The sequence below is a fragment of the Lacerta agilis genome, chromosome 2, assembly GCF_009819535.1.
Source record: "Lacerta agilis isolate rLacAgi1 chromosome 2, rLacAgi1.pri, whole genome shotgun sequence".
NCBI lineage: Eukaryota > Metazoa > Chordata > Lepidosauria > Squamata > Lacertidae > Lacerta > Lacerta agilis.
This window is the reverse complement of record NC_046313.1, coordinates 70,354,672-70,374,284: the sequence shown is the minus strand read 5'-3', so window position 1 is coordinate 70,374,284 and position 19,613 is coordinate 70,354,672. Positions and strand designations below refer to the sequence as shown.

The following is a 19,613-nucleotide window of genomic DNA, read 5'->3' as shown; positions in this document are numbered from 1 at the left end:
TGTAGTTCATGATTCACACAGTTACAATTCCCAGTAACTATTAACAAACTACAGTGCCCAGAATTCTAGAGTTATTCTTGCCTAAGGCATATACAGTGGTTGTCCATTTGTTGAGCGTGATCCAGTGAACATTTCTCCACTTAGCAGTTGTGTTCCCTGCTTCCATGAGTTGTTGGGGGAAATGCTGTTTCTTCTCCTTAACCAAAGCACTGTAGTTATGAATCCAGTGCAGGTCATGCTTGTTGCAGCCCTCCTTAACTTGGTGCCCTCCAGCTAGTAAGGACTACAACTCCCATCAGCCATAGCCCAAACAAGCTGCTCTAGTATCAATGGTGTAGGATAAATGCCGCATGCCTCTTTCCCTATCCGTGCCATTATGGAGGGTTTAAAAGCACCCTACCATTTCCAATTACTTTTGGAGTTTGTGCAGGAATGCTCTCCAGCACTGGAGTTCACATTTAAAAAAATAAATAAATTACCACTTCATTATCTATCCATGACAAAACTAAACTTGCCCTTTTCCAATGCTTGGGGAGAAATAGCACTATTGGACCAGCCGGTATTTTAACACTTACACCAACAAGCACTTTTGGAGAGGGGTAGTGTCGAAAGGCCTCCACTTCCAATATTACTTCTTGCTGTCTGCAAATATAGTTGAGAGTGCTCTCCTTCACAGTGCCCCCCCTTCCCCCCAGGTGGATGCCAACAGTAGCCTAATGGTATACCTGGCTCTGATCCCACCAGTTGCAACCATGAGCAAACAACCCGTTTAATCACATTTATTCTCAGAGAGAAAATCAATTGTTCAATTTCAGATTCCTCCATAAAGGAGGCTTGGTCAGATCTTTCAGTGCACTGAACCTTCTGTTCTTCCCCTCTTAACTTAAAAGGCAGGTGGAAAGAGATGGCTGAAGTGACATGAAAGCACTGGTCTTTCGTCAGTTGGTTTCTTCTGGGATCTGTCCTGGGATCCGGAACCCCATTGTAGTCTGGTCCATAGTGTTCCTAGGGCTGGAATTCACATACGTAGAACGGGTCTCTGTTGTGCAACTGGTCCTCTGCAGGAACTGGAGGAAATTCTCATGGATGGACCCTTCTGGACTGGAGATGCACAGCTCCTGGCTCAGGGGCTTGCTGAGGCAATGCCGCCCCAGCTTGGACAGCTCTTCCCTGATTTGACGGTTCAGCAGCCCATAGAAAAAAGGGTTGATAGCAAAGGAGGAATAGGCAAGCCAGGTCACAATAATCTCACCATAACTGGGGATGGTCAAGGCAGAGTTGATGGAGCAGTGGAGGTGGAAGGAGAAGAATGGAAGCCAGCAGCAGAGGAACTGGCCTACAATCAGGACCAAGGTGAGGGCAGCTTTATTCCCACCAAACAAGCGTTCTGGTGACAGCCTGGGAGGTGCATTCCTGGTTGTGATTATAGTGACTTGGCTGTGAATGGAGTCTGATCTCGGTCTGGGTGTGGCAGTCCAGGATGGGACAGGAGCATGCTGCAAGGATGCGATCCGGGCCACTTTGTAGATGCTGCCATAGACTGCAAAGATGATCAAGGTGGGTACTATGAAGCAGAGAGTGCTGAAGATGATCACAAAGATCTTCTTGTGGGCACCTGGGCTCCAGTACACAGTACACTTGCTGGCACTGCTGGCCCCGTTGTCTTGGGGCCAACCCACGAGTGCCAAAGCAGCTACGAGGATCGACTTAACCCAGATGAAAGCCACAACGGTAACTGCGAGCCCGGTAGTCATCTTGACTTCATACCTCATGGGGTGGACAATGTAGTAGTAGCGCTCGATGCTGATGACTGAGATGGTGAAGATGGAGGCACTGATGAAGCAAACATTCAGGAAGATCAGAGTCTGGCATTCGGCGATGCTGTACAATACCCTGTTGAAGCAGGTGGAGCTGGATATGATCCCCAGTGGCATGACAAAAATGGCAGACAGCAGATCTACTAAGCAGAGGTGGCAGACAAAGATGAATTTCCTCAACAGAGGCGTCTTGAGGATGACTACCATGACTGCTGTGTTGGCAACCAAAGCAATGATACTCAGCATGACCATGAAGAAAATGCCAATGGCCTCCTGAAACTGGGACACTCCAAGTGAAGAGAAGGCATCGAAACCCTGGGTAGAGTTGATCCTAGTTCTGTTTACCATTGTCCCCATGGTCTAGTTCAAAGTGACCTGTGCCTTAGCAGCAAGAAGTACCAGTGGATGTTCAGAGTATATGTCACTGCCACCATCTTCCTTCCCAGTAGTTCTTGATCCCTGTGGAGAACAACAAATCTTAATGCCATAGGAAAGACTGGAACAGAATGTGCTGCTAGAATCGAATGGGTGACAAAGTAGCTTGAGGGAACTAACCATTGCACATGCAATACTGGAACACAGAATGAGCACATGGACTCTAATGGGATAGGGGTGAGACACAATTCAGTAGGACACACAATGAACTAGGTGAGGGTGTTCCAGTGGTTTAAATACTAGGTGGTCAGAGGGGGAAGCCCCATCAGTTGCTGTTTTGGAAGACATAATTTTGGGTAGATGGTGTTGGACATGCAGATGTTGTTAAGGGCCCCCTAACTCCCCCCCCATTGTTGGAGCTTTCGGGTGCTGATTGCTATAATAATCAACTGTGACTTTATCCATCCTGTTAAAAGGTAATTGAGGTGACTGCAGTTGCTCCTCAGTGGTATAGCATAGTTTGCTGGTGGACTGGGCAATCTGGCAGTGCTGGGCTGCAGTGCAGCTCCCTCACACACTGGAGTCCAGCAGAGGAAAAACATAGTGATGCTGCCGCCACCTCTCCTCTCCTGCCCTGGGTCAGGTCTCATCCGAGAGTGGAGCTCTGGCATGTTAGTGCTGGGACGTCACATGAGCCAAGCAGAGGAGAGGAGAAGCATGATGGGGCAGCGGCAGTACCACCCACCCCTCCCCCTCCCCCTCCCCCTCTTGGCTGGTCTAATGTGTGTCCCTTCATTGGCTATGAGCAGAAGGTGCTGCCGCCACCCCCGCCCTGAAGGCCCAGCTCGGGTGTGGCTTCCTTCCCCGCAGGGGGCTTGTCATGGGGGCACCTGCTTGTGCCCCCTGAAAAAAAATATGCCCAGGGCAGCAGCTGCCCCAGCCCTGCCCATGCTATGCCTCTGAGTGGCAGATGATGCTGATGTCAGGAGAGCAGCTCTGAGGTTTCACCTTTCCCCAGCTCATGGGACACTACTGCCTACTTAAACCTTCTGCGAAAGTAGGAAATCCACTCCTGCAACGTATGTGGCCTCAGCTTACAAACCTCTAATAAAGGAGAGCCCACTATCTTCTGAGACCGTCTGTTTCACTGTTGAACAGTTTGCACCATCAGGAAGTTCTTGCTCTGTTTGGTGTGTGTGGTACTTTCAAAATATGGTGGCACAATTATAACCACATTCTCCGATGAGCCCTAGGTTAAGGCCTTGAGGGGCACCAGTAAATAAGATGCAAGGTGGTATTCAGGTGGTTGAGCTAGCTTCTAACTTTTTTCCTGCAAACATTTATTTGGGCTGGCACAGGAAAGGTCATGACAAGGCCACAGCCTCAATATATTTCTAATTCTGTTTACTTCAGCAATTTTCTTCTTGCAGTTGACAAAACCCAACAAAACCCAAGAGTGTATCCAGAAATCAAATTTCAGGCTAGCAGATTTTTGAAGTGGAGGGTGGAATCTCCTCAGGTGAGATCCCAAGAACCTGAAGAGCCATAGCAACCTGGGAAAACTTTCCAGATAACTGCTGGATCCTGCAGCTAATCTAACAGAGCCAATGAAAAATTCCTACCCCTTCACATTTTGGTCCAGTCAAGAGCCTCTTATTCTGAGAATGTGACGTCAGGAAGAGTTTGCCATTGACTTCCACAGGGGCAAGACCAGCCCCTTTATATGCAGGGCAAAGAAAATGAAACCTAACAAGCCTGCATTATGAAATCACTGCTTACACAGGAGCAGAAATTGATCCGGGAGGTATTAAGTCACCCTGGGCTGATTTCCCCCTCAGGAAAGAAAGGAAATGCTCCCAGGAGACACCTTATCAGGGTCATTCTTGGGAACAGGCAGTCACGGTTCTTCTGCACACAGTGACATCATCTTAGTAGGTGGAATAAGTTCCTCATTGGTTGCTATGAGCTCTATCTTACTGGACTCTGGCACTTTCTGGTAGAATAAGCAGTGTGTGTGTGCGCACCCTCTTAAGAATGTTGAGGATGGCTTATCTCAACCTAGAACAATTTTCAACCAAAACTGTCAGTGCTGTTACTCTGAATAGTGTGTGTGTGTGTGTGTGTGTGTGTGTGTGTGTGTGTGTTTAGAAACAAGCTTTAGACTTCATCCTTGTATCCCCTTTTCAGTCTCCAGTAGGGGTATTCACCAGGCACCCGACACTATCCACCATCAGTAAGAAATAAAATGAGGGAGGCTTCCTTCCCATCTCTAGATTAGCTAATCCTGAAGTGGCCACTCTTTAATCCAGTAAAGTCAGCAAAAAAAACTATCAGACTAGCAAAAGAAACAACATATTGAAAGTTGCAGAGTCTACCTCATTAAGGAAGAGGCTTGCAATGATTTTATAGTTTAACCTAATTTATGCTAGACTACTTGGCTGATGCCAAGCTAAACCTCTGAAAGGTCAATCTCCCTGCCATTGGTGCTCCCTTCTATTGTTTCCATAACTTTTTGGGGAGGGTGTAATTCTTTTACAGGTATTCTATCATTCAGTCCCCTCCCCCGCCGCCCTGTGATGAGGTACCATGTTTGAAATCCAAGCTGAGGGCTAAACACAATGTTAGCATTCAAGATTAGGCCAGTTCTAGCGGAGCATGGGAGTGCCTTCCACACAAGTCCAGCCCTACCATTAAGCAGAGTGAGGCAGTCACCTCAGGTGGTGGAGCTTGGAGGAGAGAGTGGTGTGGGACACATACCCTGCACCCCTAAGCTATTCTGCTGCCCTCAGTTGCAGTGGAAGACACTGTCCCACCACCAGTGCTAAAGTCAGATTCAATCACCAGCCTGGTTCACTTTAGTATACGGAATGTGAGGGGGTGCCATCTTGACGTTTTTCAGGCGGCAAAATGTGTCAGGCCAGCCCTGCTTCTGCATGTTGAATTCTATGCCACTCTCGAATCATCTGGAAGAAGGAAGCAAGGACAGTTTGGGGAAATGACATGCTTTCTTTCCAAGCCAGATTGTCAACCCCCAGGAGCAGATCAATGCTAGTAGAGGAAAGAACTGTATCATTATTCACCTGACCCACATTACCAGAGCAGCATGGATAATTCCACCCGTGAGGAAGGAACCTCCAGCTGTTCTGGTAACGTTTAAATTAGCTGTCAAGTCTGCTGTAGTAAACAATAACAATGAAAGCTTTAGCCATTAACAGAGGTGGATTTAGGGTACAGCCATCAGTGCAGTTGTACCGGGCGCCGTGCTGCAGGGAGTGCTGAAACAATGCCGTAAAATGGAGCACGAGGCGGGGGGGACGACGACCAAATTTCAGCACTGCACAAGGCACCACTGAAATTTGAGAGCACCAAGTCCACCACTGCCTTTACAGATGGCCCCATCAAATTCTCTCACCCTCTGTTTGTGTGGAGGTGAGTCTCCCAGACCTATGGTCATATGATTGATACGGGATAACCCAAATCTTATTTTGTAGTACAGAGCTATACTAATTCAGGCTCCTTCTTTGTCCCCAGTGCAAAGTAATGGGACACCATGGGACACCATGACTGAAAGCATGGCAAAACATTAAGACAGAAATGTTGCTAGGACACTTCTAAGGGACATCTTCCCTGTGGCATGGAAACATGGTTTGGGATGGCCCGAGGCTTAATAAGCGGCGGCGACATTTTGTTCAAGTCCCAGTTCTTGATTTGGACTCCACTTAAGGACTTATGAGGAGCTCTGCTCAGCCAGTCCAAAGGTCCATCTAGTCCAGGATCTTGTTATCATCACAGTGACCAATCAGATGCCTATGAGGAGCTCACAAGCAGGATCTCAGTGCAACAGCACTCTCTACACTCGTGATCCCCAGCAATTGGTATTCAGAGGCATGCACTCTCCAACAGCAGATGCAGAACGCAGCCCTCTATAACCTTATCCTCCATGAATTTGTCCTGAACGTTTGCCTTCAATTAAAAATTGTGGAGTCACATATCATATGCTTCTTTCCATTGGAGAGGAGGGATTTTGATTGGGGGGAAATCACACTGGGTGGTGGGTGGGCCGGGGAGGATCCCTCCCTAGCTCTTCTGTTGTTTTTAATTAAAAAATATTAGTACTTAAAAGTCAACCTGGGATTTCCCTTGTCTTGAAAAGAACTAATAGACACGTTTGGATTAAACAGGACCATGTTGCCTGAATAATACATGGCCAATTTTGTATCGATCAATAGTGTCATATTCACACCCCCTTCAGATCTTTCCAGCCATTCAGAAGGCAAGCTTTGGAGAACACTCAGCCAATCTCCCTAAAAATACAACTGCACTTAGCAATTTTGCCGGGTCTAGTAAGGCATCTTCTAGCTTCATTAACACTCTCCTGGCCACCATTCTCTTATCTTACAAAAACATAGCCACAGCACAGTCTTTAACAACATGTACACAGAGGCACACTGGCTTACTCTGTAAGTGACATGCATCCCCCCCATTCCAACCCCCCCCTCCACTGACCTGTATGTATTCTAGCACACCTAGAACTGCATTTTTTCACACACAGGCATGCCCAGTGCCACACTCCCATCCATACATGCACAGAGCCCGGAGGAGAGCAAACACCATTCTTCCTCTCTCCCAGGCAGGCAAGGTTAGTGTGAAATGGTGCATAGTCTGCTGATCCAGCAAAACAGTTCTCTCCCCTGCCTAGTAATAACAGCGGCAGAAGATTCCTCTTTAGATTGAGTTGCCTGGGCAACTCAACACTTGCTGAAGAGGGCTCTAGATATATTGGGCTCCACCCCAGCGACAAGACCATCCCAGCAACTTCTCTGCAAGCCAGGCCAGCAGCTTCTGCTTATACTTTTGTAGCCATGCTGCTGTAATCGTCATCTTGCTGCTTTGCTCAGAATCAGCCTTGGACAAACTCCTAGTTAACAAACAAACTAAATTGTGGTGGTGGTGATGAATGTTTGGCTCAACCCAAAGCTGGGAGGGAGGTAACTGGTTGGTCAGAGAATGGGAGATTGATGGAAATTTCTCCCTGAACATCTTTAAATTCTGATGGATTGTGGAAGGATGTGCGGGATAGGAAAGGCTGTGGCTTTGAGATGCAGGGGGGGTGGGGTGGAGCTGCTTTAACAATTTGCTTGACATTTAACTTGGTAGGACTTCACGCTGGTTGCCCTAATGGACCGGTGCCTGCTGGCTTGAAGCAAGTAGGAGAAATGAAAAATGGAAATAACACGACTAAAAGACTGGAATTCCAGACCCTCCAAGTGTCCCTATTTTCCAGGGGCAGTCCCGGATTTACATAAGCTGTCCCTGTTTCTTATTTGATCCCAGAATGTCTTGCTTTTCCTTAGGACGTCCCTATTTTCACTGGAGAAATGTTGGAAGGTATGGAGTTAGGCAACCCCCCCCCCCAAGACAAGGGGATAAGTAACTATACAACATTTAGAAGACATATTTAGAAGGAAGCCCTGTATAGGAAAGTTTCTTAATGTTTAATGTTTTGTTATATTTTTATATATGTTGGTATCTTCCCAGAGTGGCTGGGGCAACCCAGTCAAATGGGTGGGATGATGATGATGATAATAATAATAATAATAATAATAATAATAATAATAATAATAATAACAACAACAACAACAACAACAATAATGGAATAGGATGCCCCTATTTTCATCAGAGGGTATGGAATTCAGCAAAGTCACATTTCAAAGGTACCCTCTCAGTTAACAAGGTATACTAATAACTTTGGGGGGGGGGCACTCAGCCACACTAGGCCCTAATTCTGCACATACTTGTAAATCTGCCTCTGGCCCCTGCTGATCCTGTGACAACACAAGAGCAGCCAGTTCCTGGCACAGAGCACACAGAGTGGGAGAGTGTGTGATCTGTGAGACAGGATTGGCTTGAGACCATCTCAGATGTTGCAGGGGCAGTTTCTCCCTCCCTAAAGGAGAGGCCTGCCGTCCCTCAACACTCGCCCTTGCCTAACTGCAGAAAGGACACAGCTCCTGTACCAAATCCTTCAGGCGGATGTGTTCCATATAAAGCAAATCCTTCTCTTTCTAACAAAACAGAAAATGGAGGTCAGAAGGCAACTTTTTGAATTTGTACTGCCTGATGCAAGTGTCTCACGTTTTTTCATTGGTAAGGTGAGTCCCAAACTCCACAATCTGTCCCACAGAATACTGCCTTTGGGATAAGTTTACTGAGGACTGTGTTCTCCTGTGGTATAAATTTCAGTGCTGACGAGACACTCGGATACGAGTTTTTCCTCTTCTGTTGAGGGCCACTTACACAGCATCCGTCAAGTGAATGACTCTAGCAGAAAAAGTGTTTGGAGCTGGTGGCTGAGGGCCATTCTTCCAGTATCTCATTCCATGTGTACTTGTCTCTGATGCTTTAGACCCCTTTACTAGATGGCCTTTAGGGTGCCTTACAATGCTACAAGTCTGTGATACACTGGCATCCAGCAGTTTGGAAGCCACTTCTGCATGAAGCAATCCTAAACTGCAGTGGGACAGGGGGAGACGTGTGAATAATGCAAACACATTGAGGGACTCGCCCAATTGCCCCGACCAATGTACTTGCACTATTCCCATAACATGCTCTCCTAAGACACCAGATTGCATCATGTGGGGGTGGTTCTTAAGTTGCAGGTGTGAAGGGGGCCTTAGAGCAGGGTTGGTTAAACTGTGGCCTAGGACCATCAGTAGTTCTCGGTGCACTTTCAGATAGTGCTCTCACTCAAATGTTTAAGAGGCAAATGCTGAAGTGTTAGAGTGTTCTTTGGCATGCCCACATAAGCTGAAATGGGATCAATGTTCAGGTTTGATTTTAAAACTGTTCCCTCCATTTCTGATGTTCAGACTCTGAGCGCTACAGCTTGTGTTGCCAAAATGGCACCGTCTACACCAGGCATAGGTAATCTCCGGCCCTCCAGATGTTTGGTACTACAATTCCCATCATCCCTAGCTAACAGGACCAGTGGTCAGGGATGGTGGGAATTGTAGTCCCAAACATCTGGAGGGCTGGAGTTTGCCTATGCCTGGTCTACACACACAAGAGGGAAGCACCAAGAGGCTTGAGAGGGCCCCAAGGCTAACAAAAGCGCAAAAACATTTTTTATGGCAAACACTCTAATGATGGGAACCCCAAAAACAACACAATGAGTGCTACGTTCAGTAACAACGGAATAGTGACTGGCTGTTGTGGGAACTGGATGGGTGGAGGAATGGAATGGTCTTGAATCTTAAGAGGGCATGCTCCAATGTTTAAGCTGAAAAACAACTGCTTTGGAGACCCTTGGTGGCTGTCCTCAGAGTCCTCCTCATTGTCTGCATATATTGCATTATAATCCAGAAGCCTCTGAAGCAACCTCCCACATGGTGTCCATAAGACAAGACAATGGGGTGATCCACAAAGATCAAGCAAGTGCAAATAGTGACCTACAATAAAATAAATGGTAAAACAGGTTGCAAGGAAGGGGGAATGAAACAGCTTTGCAGGAAAAAAAATGTAGGAAAGTTGCCGGGGGGGGGGGGTAAATAAATAAAAAATTGAAGCAAGTCAACAAACTAACTTCAAAAATCACCTCCATAATTGATTTTACCAGTTTTGAAAGCAGGAAGGTGCTTCTATCAGAAACCTTCCTTTTACTACCACTTGGCAGTTTGTAGGGCTTATACAAGTATATATCATTTATACCCTTTATTCTTCGTTGCTGTATCAACTACTGAATTGTCATTTTAGGCTGCAAACTCCTTTTCACCAAGGTAAGGCAGTTCTTTCCATTTCTCCCCTTGAGCAGCTTTTCTGTTACAACCTTCCTTTTCTTCGCTCTTCTTTGCACTCATTTCAGTTTCGACTCTCTCTCCTTGAATGCAGGTGAGCCAATTTTGACCTAGCATTTCAACCAAAGGCTTTGCTTGTGCCTTATTACCAGGGTATTTCTAGATTTCCCTGCCCCTTCTGGAATGTCACACCCAATACATTGCAGATATGAAACTGGAAAAGATGAAGGAAGCTTTTCTCCTCAAAAGGTCCAGGGAGCCCGTTCAGTGGAAGGGGCTTATATTGCTGAGGAACATAGGAAGCTGCCTTATACCGAGTCAGACCTCTGGTCCAACTGGATCAATTTTGCCTGCACTAACTGGCAGCAGCTCTCCAGGGTTTCAGGCATACTGGGAATTGAACAGGTGACCTTCTGCATGCAGAGCAGATGATCTGCCATTGCACTTCTCCTTACCAAATGAAGTATGTGCCTTTGCCCCAATGCTGTCTCAGACCTACATCCTCCCCAGAAGGACCCACAAAGAGGTCACTCACCTAAGTCGAGTGAGGCTGATGGTCCTTCACTTGCCAGCAGCATCCTTGACTTCTGTCTCCTCCAGAGCAGCGAGTTCTTCATAACTTCCCAGCAAGGGCAGGAGTAGCGGCTTCAGATCTAACCCCTCCTTCTCAGGAGCTGACAGGCTTATCAGTTTTCCATGCTCTGCTGTGATGTCCATTTTCCTAGACAGCAAACCGGTGATGCTCTGCTGGCTTTCGTACCAGCTCCATGAACGGGGGAACAAGGACTATTGTCCTGTTTACAATGATCTGCTTTGTTTGTGGAATCAAAGTCCTTTCCTGCTGCAGGGAGAAGACAGCTTAAGCAAGGCAATTATTGCACCCTGGAGGTAGCCCAAGACTAGGAAGAAGAGATGCATAAAATCCCTAGGAAGGGGTTCTGCTGTTGAATTCTCCGCACCTGGAATGGGGCTGGGAGGCTGCTGCTGCTGCTGCTGCAGTAGTGACTGCTGTTTCGCTGTGGATGGCACAGGCTGTCACATCTGGGTTTTGCCTGGCCTTTTAAAGCACTGTCTGTCATTCAGAGAGAATTCTACTGGGTCCTAAGCACCTCCCCCCACAGAGATACATAGGCTTGAGTGACCCAGGACACCCTTGTTGTAGGAAATGGGTGTTCCGAAGCTGCTGAACCTCTGGAATTTTCAGCTCTGCAAGGGAGATAATTGGGCCAGGTCATTCCATTCAGATTGTACAAGCAGTACCTAAGGGGTAAAAAGAGAAGGAGGATGCAGAGGTGTGTGTGGTTTTGTTCCCTGCAGTGAAAGCAGAGCAAAGACAGCTCCCTGCTAGTTCACTCAGGCCTCTGTTACCAATCGCAGTGGTTTTTTTACTAGGAAAAAATAAAGCAGTCTCTTTCCAATCTGTATAGATTTTGCACATGTTTATTCATCCTGTCCCATTTCCACATTAATACGATTTTTTTTTTTAAAAAAATTAAAACATGCAAGGAAATTCATATTTAAGTACTTCTACATGAATTCTATCACAAAATACACATTTATGATTGCATTTTATCTCAATGTATGTAAGCATTCATAAATCCAGTAGTACCCCGGGTTACATACTTAATTCGTTCCGGGTTACAGTACGTAACCCGAAAAGGATGTAACCCGAACAATTCCTTCTAAAAACCCGGAAAAAAACGCAAAAAATGCTCTGTGCATGCGCAAATCGCACGTGCGTTGGGTTTTGCTTCCAGGTTAGCGGAGTTCGTAACCCGAAAAGTACGCAACCCAAAGCGTACGTAACCTGAGGTACCACTGTATATTTTATTCTAAAATACCGTTTTTTATGTGTTTCAGAATGTTTTTTGAATCATAGAACCATATAACTGGAGAGTTGGCTATCTAGTCCATGGGTAGGCAAACTAAGGCCCAGGGGCCGGATCTGGCCCAATCGCCTTTTCAATCCGGCCCACAGACGGTCCGGGAATAAGCGTGTTTTTACATGAGTAGAATGTGTGATTTTATTTAAAATGCATCTCTGGGTTATTTGTGGGGCACAGAAATTCATTCATTATTATTATTTTCAAAATATAGTCCGGCTCCCCACAAGGTCTGAGGGACAGTGGACCTGCCCCCTGCTGAAAAAGTTTGCTGACCCCCGTTCTAGTCCAACCCTCAGCAATGTAGGAATCTCAAAGCACCCTAAACAGATGACCATCCAACCTCTGCTTTAAAACCTCCAAGGAAGGAGAGTCCACCACCTTCCGAGGGAGTCCATACCGCTGTCAAACAGCTCTTACTGTCAGAAAGTTCTTCCTGGTGTTTAGTCGTAATTTCCTTTCTTGTGATTTGAATCTATTGGTTCGGTCCCTAGCCTCTGGAGCAGGAGAATACAAGCCTGCACCATCTTCCATGTGAAAGCCCTTTAGATATTTGAAGGTGGCATTCATCTCTCTCCTCAGTGTCCTCTTTTCCAGGCTAAACATACCCAACTCCTTCCACTGTTCCTCTACTTTTCAGTAGAGAGCTGTATCGCAAAATTCTGGGAATGGTGAAGCCTGAAGGTTAATTAGGTTTTGATCCACACATTAGTTCAAGGGGATTTTACTTCACTTCAAAATTCAAAGAAGTCAAAATCCTCAAGCACCCCTAGTTTCTTCCCAGCCTACTTAGAATAATACTTGCCAGTTTTACAATATGTATAGCTTGTCATGTATATTTTATCTCGGACTCAGAGCCAGGTGACAGGCAAATGTTAAAATGTGCGTACATTTCCATGAATTACCATAGCAAATGAGCAATGGCTCTTTGTTTCATTTGATCTATGTGACAACATTATTCTCATGATTGGCTCATAGATTAATAGCCAGCTGTCATGAGGGGATTTTCGTCCACAAAAACAGATGTTTTACCGTCTCCCTTGTGGTGGTGAAAGTGTGGAGCTCTATTTGCAAGAGTAAGGAATCCCTGGCGCACCCCTTCACTAGATCCCCCTGATCCGGTAGAGGGACAGCAAAGGCCGTAGGGACAAGGAGTTTGAGAAGAGTCCATACATGGATCTTCCCCTCACAACAGCTGCAACAACACAAACTATCACCACAGCTGAGTCATCAAAGAGAGAATTTCCGCAACACTTCAGATTCCTTCAAACAGTTTCTGCATTCAGCTGAGAATCATTCAGTGATGTTTTCAAGTGATGTACAGCCATTGCTGTCACCTAACCAGGCTACCTGGGGCCAGAACTGGGGGATATTTAAATGCGGTCAAAACAGCTATTATTGTTTTCCTAGATAGGCACATGTTAGGAACTAAAGGTCACAGAGTTTTTCATGTAAATTTGCTAGAGAGAACTCTGAGACACACTCCCATTGTGCCCTGACAGGAAGAGGGATAAGCTACATATCCTCCTCCTTGCCCTTCTTTCTGCTTTTTCCACTCTCACACACCAGCAATGTGAGAACACCTGCAGTCTGAGTTCAGACTCCATTTTTAAACTAGACTTAAGTGCAGGTGACTCCCCACTTGAGCAGGGGTTACATTCTGGGCCCCCACAGACATAAGTGAAATTGCGCAAATTGGGGAGCACCTTCTAAGCACCCTTTCAATGCCTTCTCTTATGTTCTCTCTTCATTCCACACCAAAAATACTGTAGCAAAAAGGACCACAACTTGAATTGAAGCTCTGGGGCTGGCAGGAGTCTGGCGGATGCTTGGGGAAACAGTGACTACTGCTGCGCTATCCCAAACATCAGCTGTTAGGCGGGGAGGCTGAGCAGCTTAAACAAAGCTCCACTGTGCCTCTGGTCTCTTTGGGGCTTCCTCCACCCTCACGGACATTCTCTTTGGGCTCCAGGGAAGGTCTCCTCCCAAGCCCCGAGAACTCTCCAGCTCTCTCTCTCGCCATTTCTGGGTTTGAATTGAATTAATGATTTCCTGTCGCCCCGTGTATACAGGGTCACATGTGTGTAAGGGGTAGGGGGAGATGCCTGCATGTCTTTGTAACTGAATTACCATTTTAAGCCTGCCTGAATAAAGCTTCTTTATCTGTTGCTCTTCAAGAAATATTCTGAGTGCGCAAATGTTATTTTTACCTTTTACAACCCTGTTTGTGTGATTCTTGATTTATGGGGGAGAAAGGGGAAATCCCATCTACCTTAAAGCATCCTGGATTACTTAAACTCAAAGGCTAAAACTAGCCAATCTAAGCTTCCCTTTTAAGCTGCAAAAGGGATGGCACTCTGCTGAACATGAGGAAGTCAGAATAATATCCAATACCCCCTCCTGGCATCTAATAACACCCCAACAAGAACACTTGCTTTTATATCTGGGCTGTTGCCTTTACTCGTTGCACCTCCTTCAGGGCAAATAGTACAAGGCTCATGAACAGATTATGATAGGCACTGCTGGCTCCAAGGGGGAAGCATTTACTCAATCAGGATTCAGGCCTCACCATGGGACTGAAACCGCCTTGGTCGCGCTGGTTGATGATCTCCGGCGGGCTAGGGACAAAGGTGAGAGCTGTTTCCTGGTTCTGCTGGATCTCTCAGCGGCCTTTGACACCATCGACCATAACATCCTTCTGGACCGGCTAGAGGGGTTGGGAGCTGGGGGCACTGTTATACAGTGGTTCCGCTCTTTCCTCCTGGGCCGTGTTCAGAAAGTGGTGGTGGGGGATGAGTGTTCAGACCCCTGGGCTCTCACTTGTGGGGTGCCTCAGGGTTCTGTCCTCTCCCCCATGCTTTTTAATATCTATATGAAGCCGCTGGGAGAGATCATCAGGGGGTTTGGGTTGGGTGTTCATCAATATGCAGATGACACCCAGCTCTACCTCTCTTTTAAATCAGGACCAGTGAAGGCGGTGAAGGTCCTGTGTGAGTGCCTGGAGGCTGTTGGAGGATGGATGGCGGCTAACAGATTGAGGTTGAATCCTGACAAGACAGAAGTACTGTTTTTGGGGGACAGGAGGCGGGCGGGTGTGGGGGACTCCCTGGTCCTGAATGGGGTAACTGTGCCCCTGAAGGACCAGGTGCGCAGCCTGGGAGTCATTTTGGACTCACAGCTGTCCATGGAAGCGCAGGTTAATTCTGTGTCCAGGGCGGCTGTCTACCAGCTCCATCTGGTACGCAGGCTGAGACCCTACCTGCCCGCAGACTGTCTTGTCAGAGTGGTGCATGCTCTGGTTATCTCCCGCTTGGACTACTGCAATGCGCTCTACGTGGGGCTACCTTTGAAGGTGACCCGGAAACTGCAATTAATCCAGAATGCGGCAGCTAGACTGGTGACTGGGAGTGGCCGCCGGGACCACATAACACCGGTCCTGAGAGATCTGCATTGGCTCCCAGTACGTTTCCGAGCACAATTCAAAGTGTTGGTGTTGACCTTTAAAGCCCTAAACGGCCTCGGTCCTGTATACCTGAAGGAGCGTCTCCACCCCCATCATTCAGCCCGGACACTGAGATCCAGCGCCGAGGGCCTTCTGGCGGTTCCCTCACTGCGAGAAGCAAAACTATAGGGAACCAGGCAGAGGGCCTTCTCGGTAGTGGCGCCCGCCCTGTGGAACGCCCTCCCGTCAGAAGTCAAGGGAATAAACAACTACCTGACATTCAGAAAACACCTAAAGGCAGCCCTGTTTAGGGAAGTTTTTAATTTGTGACTCTGTATTGTATTTTGATATTTGTTGGAGGCCGCCCAGAGTGGCTGGGGAGACCCGGCCAGATGGGCGGGGTATAAATAATAAATTATTATTATTATTATTATTATTATTATTATTATTATTATTATTATTATTATTATTATTATTATATTAGTGATCAGCCTTTTAAAAGAGGGGAGAAATGAAAATGAATTTTATTTATTTCATAAAATTTATACACCGCTTGATTGTAATAAAAAAAACACACACCTCACAATGGTTTCGTATCAGAAACTGTGAGAGGGCTTTCTGGCCTTTAGGTTCTAGGTAAAGGTAAAGGACCCCTGGACGGTTAAGTCCAGTCAAAGGCGACTATGGGGTTGAGGCGCTCATCTGGCTTTCAGGCTGAGGGAGCCGGTGTTTGTCCACAGACAGCTTCCCGGGTCATGTGGCCAGCATAGTGGCAACCACTACTGGTGCAACGGAATACTGTGACAGAAGCCAGAGCGCACGGAAATGCCGTTTACCTATTTATCTACTTGCACTGGTGTGCTTTCGAACTGCTAGGTTGGCAGGAGCTGGGACAGAGCAATGGGAGCTCATAAATGGTGTGGAGGATTGCTAGGTAGTACTGTCATTCGCTTCTGAGCTACTTTGGGATGTGATGGTATTGGAAGCTGTTAATTGGCCTATTAGTAAACTTTCTGCTCACTTAAATTTGAGATCTTTTAAATGAATCATTAATTGTTGAGTTGCTAAGTGTTTAAGGCTACTAGGCAGCTTTGACACATGGCTGGGACCATTCACCTGAAATTTCTATCGACAGGCAGATAGCTACTAACAAAATATTTCCATACTTAAGAGCTCAGCTCAGTGACATCAATTGTTCATTCCAGTTCCGGGGTTAAAAACCCCAACCAATAAACAAACTTAAAAAGCATGCATTTGTAACAAATGCTAGCAATATTCTTGCTCATGTATTGATTGAACTCTGGTTAATTTTTAAAGCTTCCAATTTCTCTATCAGAAGGGTCAGAGATAAGAACTGTCACTGGTCTACGGTGGCTCACTTCCTTTTGTTTTCCATTATCACTGATTTGCATGTAAGAAAGTGTTCCCTCAGACCTTTCTGTTTGTCCAATTAATTAAATGTTTGCAAAGCCCTCAGTAAAGAAGATTCAAAGAAAGCAGGTAGCAGTCCCTGCCTTGCTTCCTTCCCAACAGCACTGATAAGAACCAGTGAAGAAAGAGAGGCTTGCATGCCCTGAGAAGAAAGGGAGGCCTGTAGCTCACATGAACAGGTAACCCACAGCCAACAGCTCTTCATACTTGCCTAATAATACTTAGCAGTTTATATACTGCTTCACCTAAAAAGTAATTAAAAAGTAAAGGACCCTTGGACGGTTAAGTCTAGTCAACGGCGACTATGGGGTGCTCATCTCCCTTTCAGGCCAAGGGAGACAGTGTTTGTCCACAGACAGCTTTCCGGTTCATGTGGCCAGCATGACTAAACTGCTTCTGGCGCAACAGGAAACTGTGACGGAAGCCAGAGTGCACGGAAACACTGTTTACCTTCCCGCCACAGTGGTACCTATTTATCTACTTGCACTGGTACGCTTTTGAACTGCTAGGTTAGCAGAAGATGGGACAGAACAATGGGAGCTTACCCTGCTGTAAGAGCTGGGACAGAGCAATGGATATGAACTGCTGACCTTCTGATCGGCAAGCCCAAGAGGCTCAGTTGTTTAGAACACAGCACCATTCACATCTTCACACTGCTTCACCTACATTGCTGATAGGGGATACTAAACCAACCCTACTTACCGCTTTGCCAACTGTCATGACCAAAGCCTCTTACCTTTACATCTACCCATCCCTTCACAGCTCACCCCAAGTGCCAAGCCCTTTTAAAAGAGGGGGAGCTGCTTCACAGCGAAGCTTGCCAAATCGGCGTGTGAAATGCCTCCCTGCCTCCACTAAACCTTGCTGCAGGCGTGTTCAAGCTGTTAAACCGTTCACATTGGCCGTCTGCCACTCAAACGGCTTCCTTCCTCACCCACCTTCCATTTGCCATGCTGCAGTTGGTGTGGCCGCCAACAGGCAGCTATGTGATCTGCAGCATGATGACAGCATTACCATTTTATGTCCATAGAAAGATATAGTGCTATTGACGTACGTGGCAATTTACAGAATATAAAACAACACATCTACTACAGCCCTGTGAGATGGGCCAATCTTATTTCCAAGTATCAAGACTAGTAGATAATTTCGGGCATTGGAATTAGGAGATATGAGTTAGAACCTGATCAGCTCTGTCCTGCCTGGGTAGCTGCCTCTTTCTTTCTATTGCACATACTATGCCCTAATAGTAAAACAGAAATATTAATTCATGGTCTGCACAGAGTTGCTCTGAGGATGGTTACAATTAAGTTCAGCAAAGTGATCTGTGTATTAGAAAAGTGCAGTCAAAGGTGTCAGTAACTCTAGAGCATGCTCATTGCACAACTGCATACTGGTTTCCATCCTCTGACATGGGTATAGTACCATAGAAAAATCCAGATAAACATCTGCCCTGAATGATTTTAGGTACAAGGTATCCAGGGAGCAGATTGGACCAGAGAGTTTATAGGCTCCCTTCTAAATATATATGAATTATAGAACTTGGCAGAGCAACAATAATGGCTGTCATAATGGGCCTGTGAAATGTCAGGCTGTCTCGGGAGCAGCACTGCTTCAATGTTCCAAGGAAACAGGAGCCATCACTCATCTCCCAACTCTTGCAGGAAGCATTGATGCAACCCAAAGTTCAAATTGCTACTGTTATTCCACTGATGTTGGCAACCTACAGTAGCTATTACCACCAACAAAAGGAAAAACAAGGTACTTAGAAGAAGAAAGGAGAAAGTCAAGTCATCACCTATGATTTTGTTTGCTGTTTTGCTGAAGCAGTTGCCACTGTAGGAGAGATACATTTGATGCCTGATAGCTGTATTTTAATTCTTTTTTATCAATATTGCAAACCACTCAGAACTTTATTATGTGGTTAAATGTAAATATAAAATAAATTTGGTCATGTCCACAGAATGAAAGATGGCAGGATCCCCAAGGCGGTGTTCTACACTGCTTCACGCATCAGGCCCATTGGCAGACCAATTCTGCATTACAAAGATGCCTGCAAATGAGACACAAAGGCTGGCAACATCAACCCCGCTGTTGGGGAATCCCTGGGAGAAGGCTGCAGTGCCTGGAGATGGATCATGTATCCACGGCAATGACCAGAGGAGAAATTACTGCTGGGAGGAGCATAGAGAGAAGAAATGTCATGGTACGCCTGCATCAGTACAACTGGATGCCTTCATCTCCTCCATTGCCTCCCAAGATAGATGGATGCTAGTGGTAAGAACTGCTGACATACATTGTTTGAACAAAGCCTCACATGCAGCTCTTTGCACCTAAAACTAAAGAGCATAATTGTACATAAATCCCCAAAATTACCGTATTTTTTGCTCCATAAGACGCACTTTTTTCCTCCTAAAAAGTAAGGGGAAATGCCTGTGCGTCTTATGGAGCGAATGGTGGTCCCTGGAGCTGAATTGCCCAGGGGCCAAAAGAGGATCATGCTTTCTATTTTACAAAGAGAAAAGGGAGTGTTGAAAGGACCCCGCTCAGCAGCTGATCAGCAAGAGATCGGGAGAGAGATAAGAGTCCCGGCTCCCTTTCAGCCCCACCCTCCTTTGTTGAATGTGCTGCAGAGGGAGGTTGTTTGTTTCCCCAGGACATGTGACTGGCTGATTAGATTATCTGTCTGGAAACTGTAGAAATGGCTCCCTTTCCTTAAGATTTTTCAGAAATGTGAGTTAAACCTCATAAAAATGGGGCTTTTCCTCTTTGCTTTTCCCCCTTTGCAAAAGGAGCTTTGCTTTTCCCCCTTTGCAAAAAAAGCTGCCAAACCTAGCTGATCCTCGGGGGGGGGGACACAAAAAGGGCTTTTAGA

At 46.3% G+C, this 19,613-nt stretch overlaps 1 protein-coding gene across 2 annotated transcripts; it reads right to left on the bottom strand.

Moving 5' to 3' along the window:
- Positions 1 to 763: 763 nt before the first annotated feature.
- On the bottom strand, positions 764 to 11,223 carry GPR62 (G protein-coupled receptor 62). 2 transcript variants are annotated; one of them, XM_033140652.1, is made up of 2 exons: positions 10,521 to 11,223; positions 764 to 2,276 (listed from the first exon to the last, which is right to left on the bottom strand). In XM_033140652.1, exon 2 carries the CDS (start codon positions 2,172 to 2,174, stop codon positions 939 to 941), a length of 1,236 nt encoding a protein of 411 aa, XP_032996543.1. In that variant the 5' UTR covers positions 2,175 to 2,276; positions 10,521 to 11,223; the 3' UTR covers positions 764 to 938. The 2 variants fall into 2 exon arrangements, with proteins under 2 accessions (XP_032996543.1, XP_032996541.1); XM_033140650.1 differs by lacking the exon at positions 10,521 to 11,223 and adding an exon at positions 3,815 to 3,930.
- Positions 11,224 to 19,613: the final 8,390 nt, after the last annotated feature.

Coding starts and splice junctions, on each gene's coding strand:
- GPR62 (XM_033140652.1), bottom strand. CDS start 2,174: ATGGGGACAATGGTAAACAGAACTAGGATCAACTCTACCCAGGGTTTC.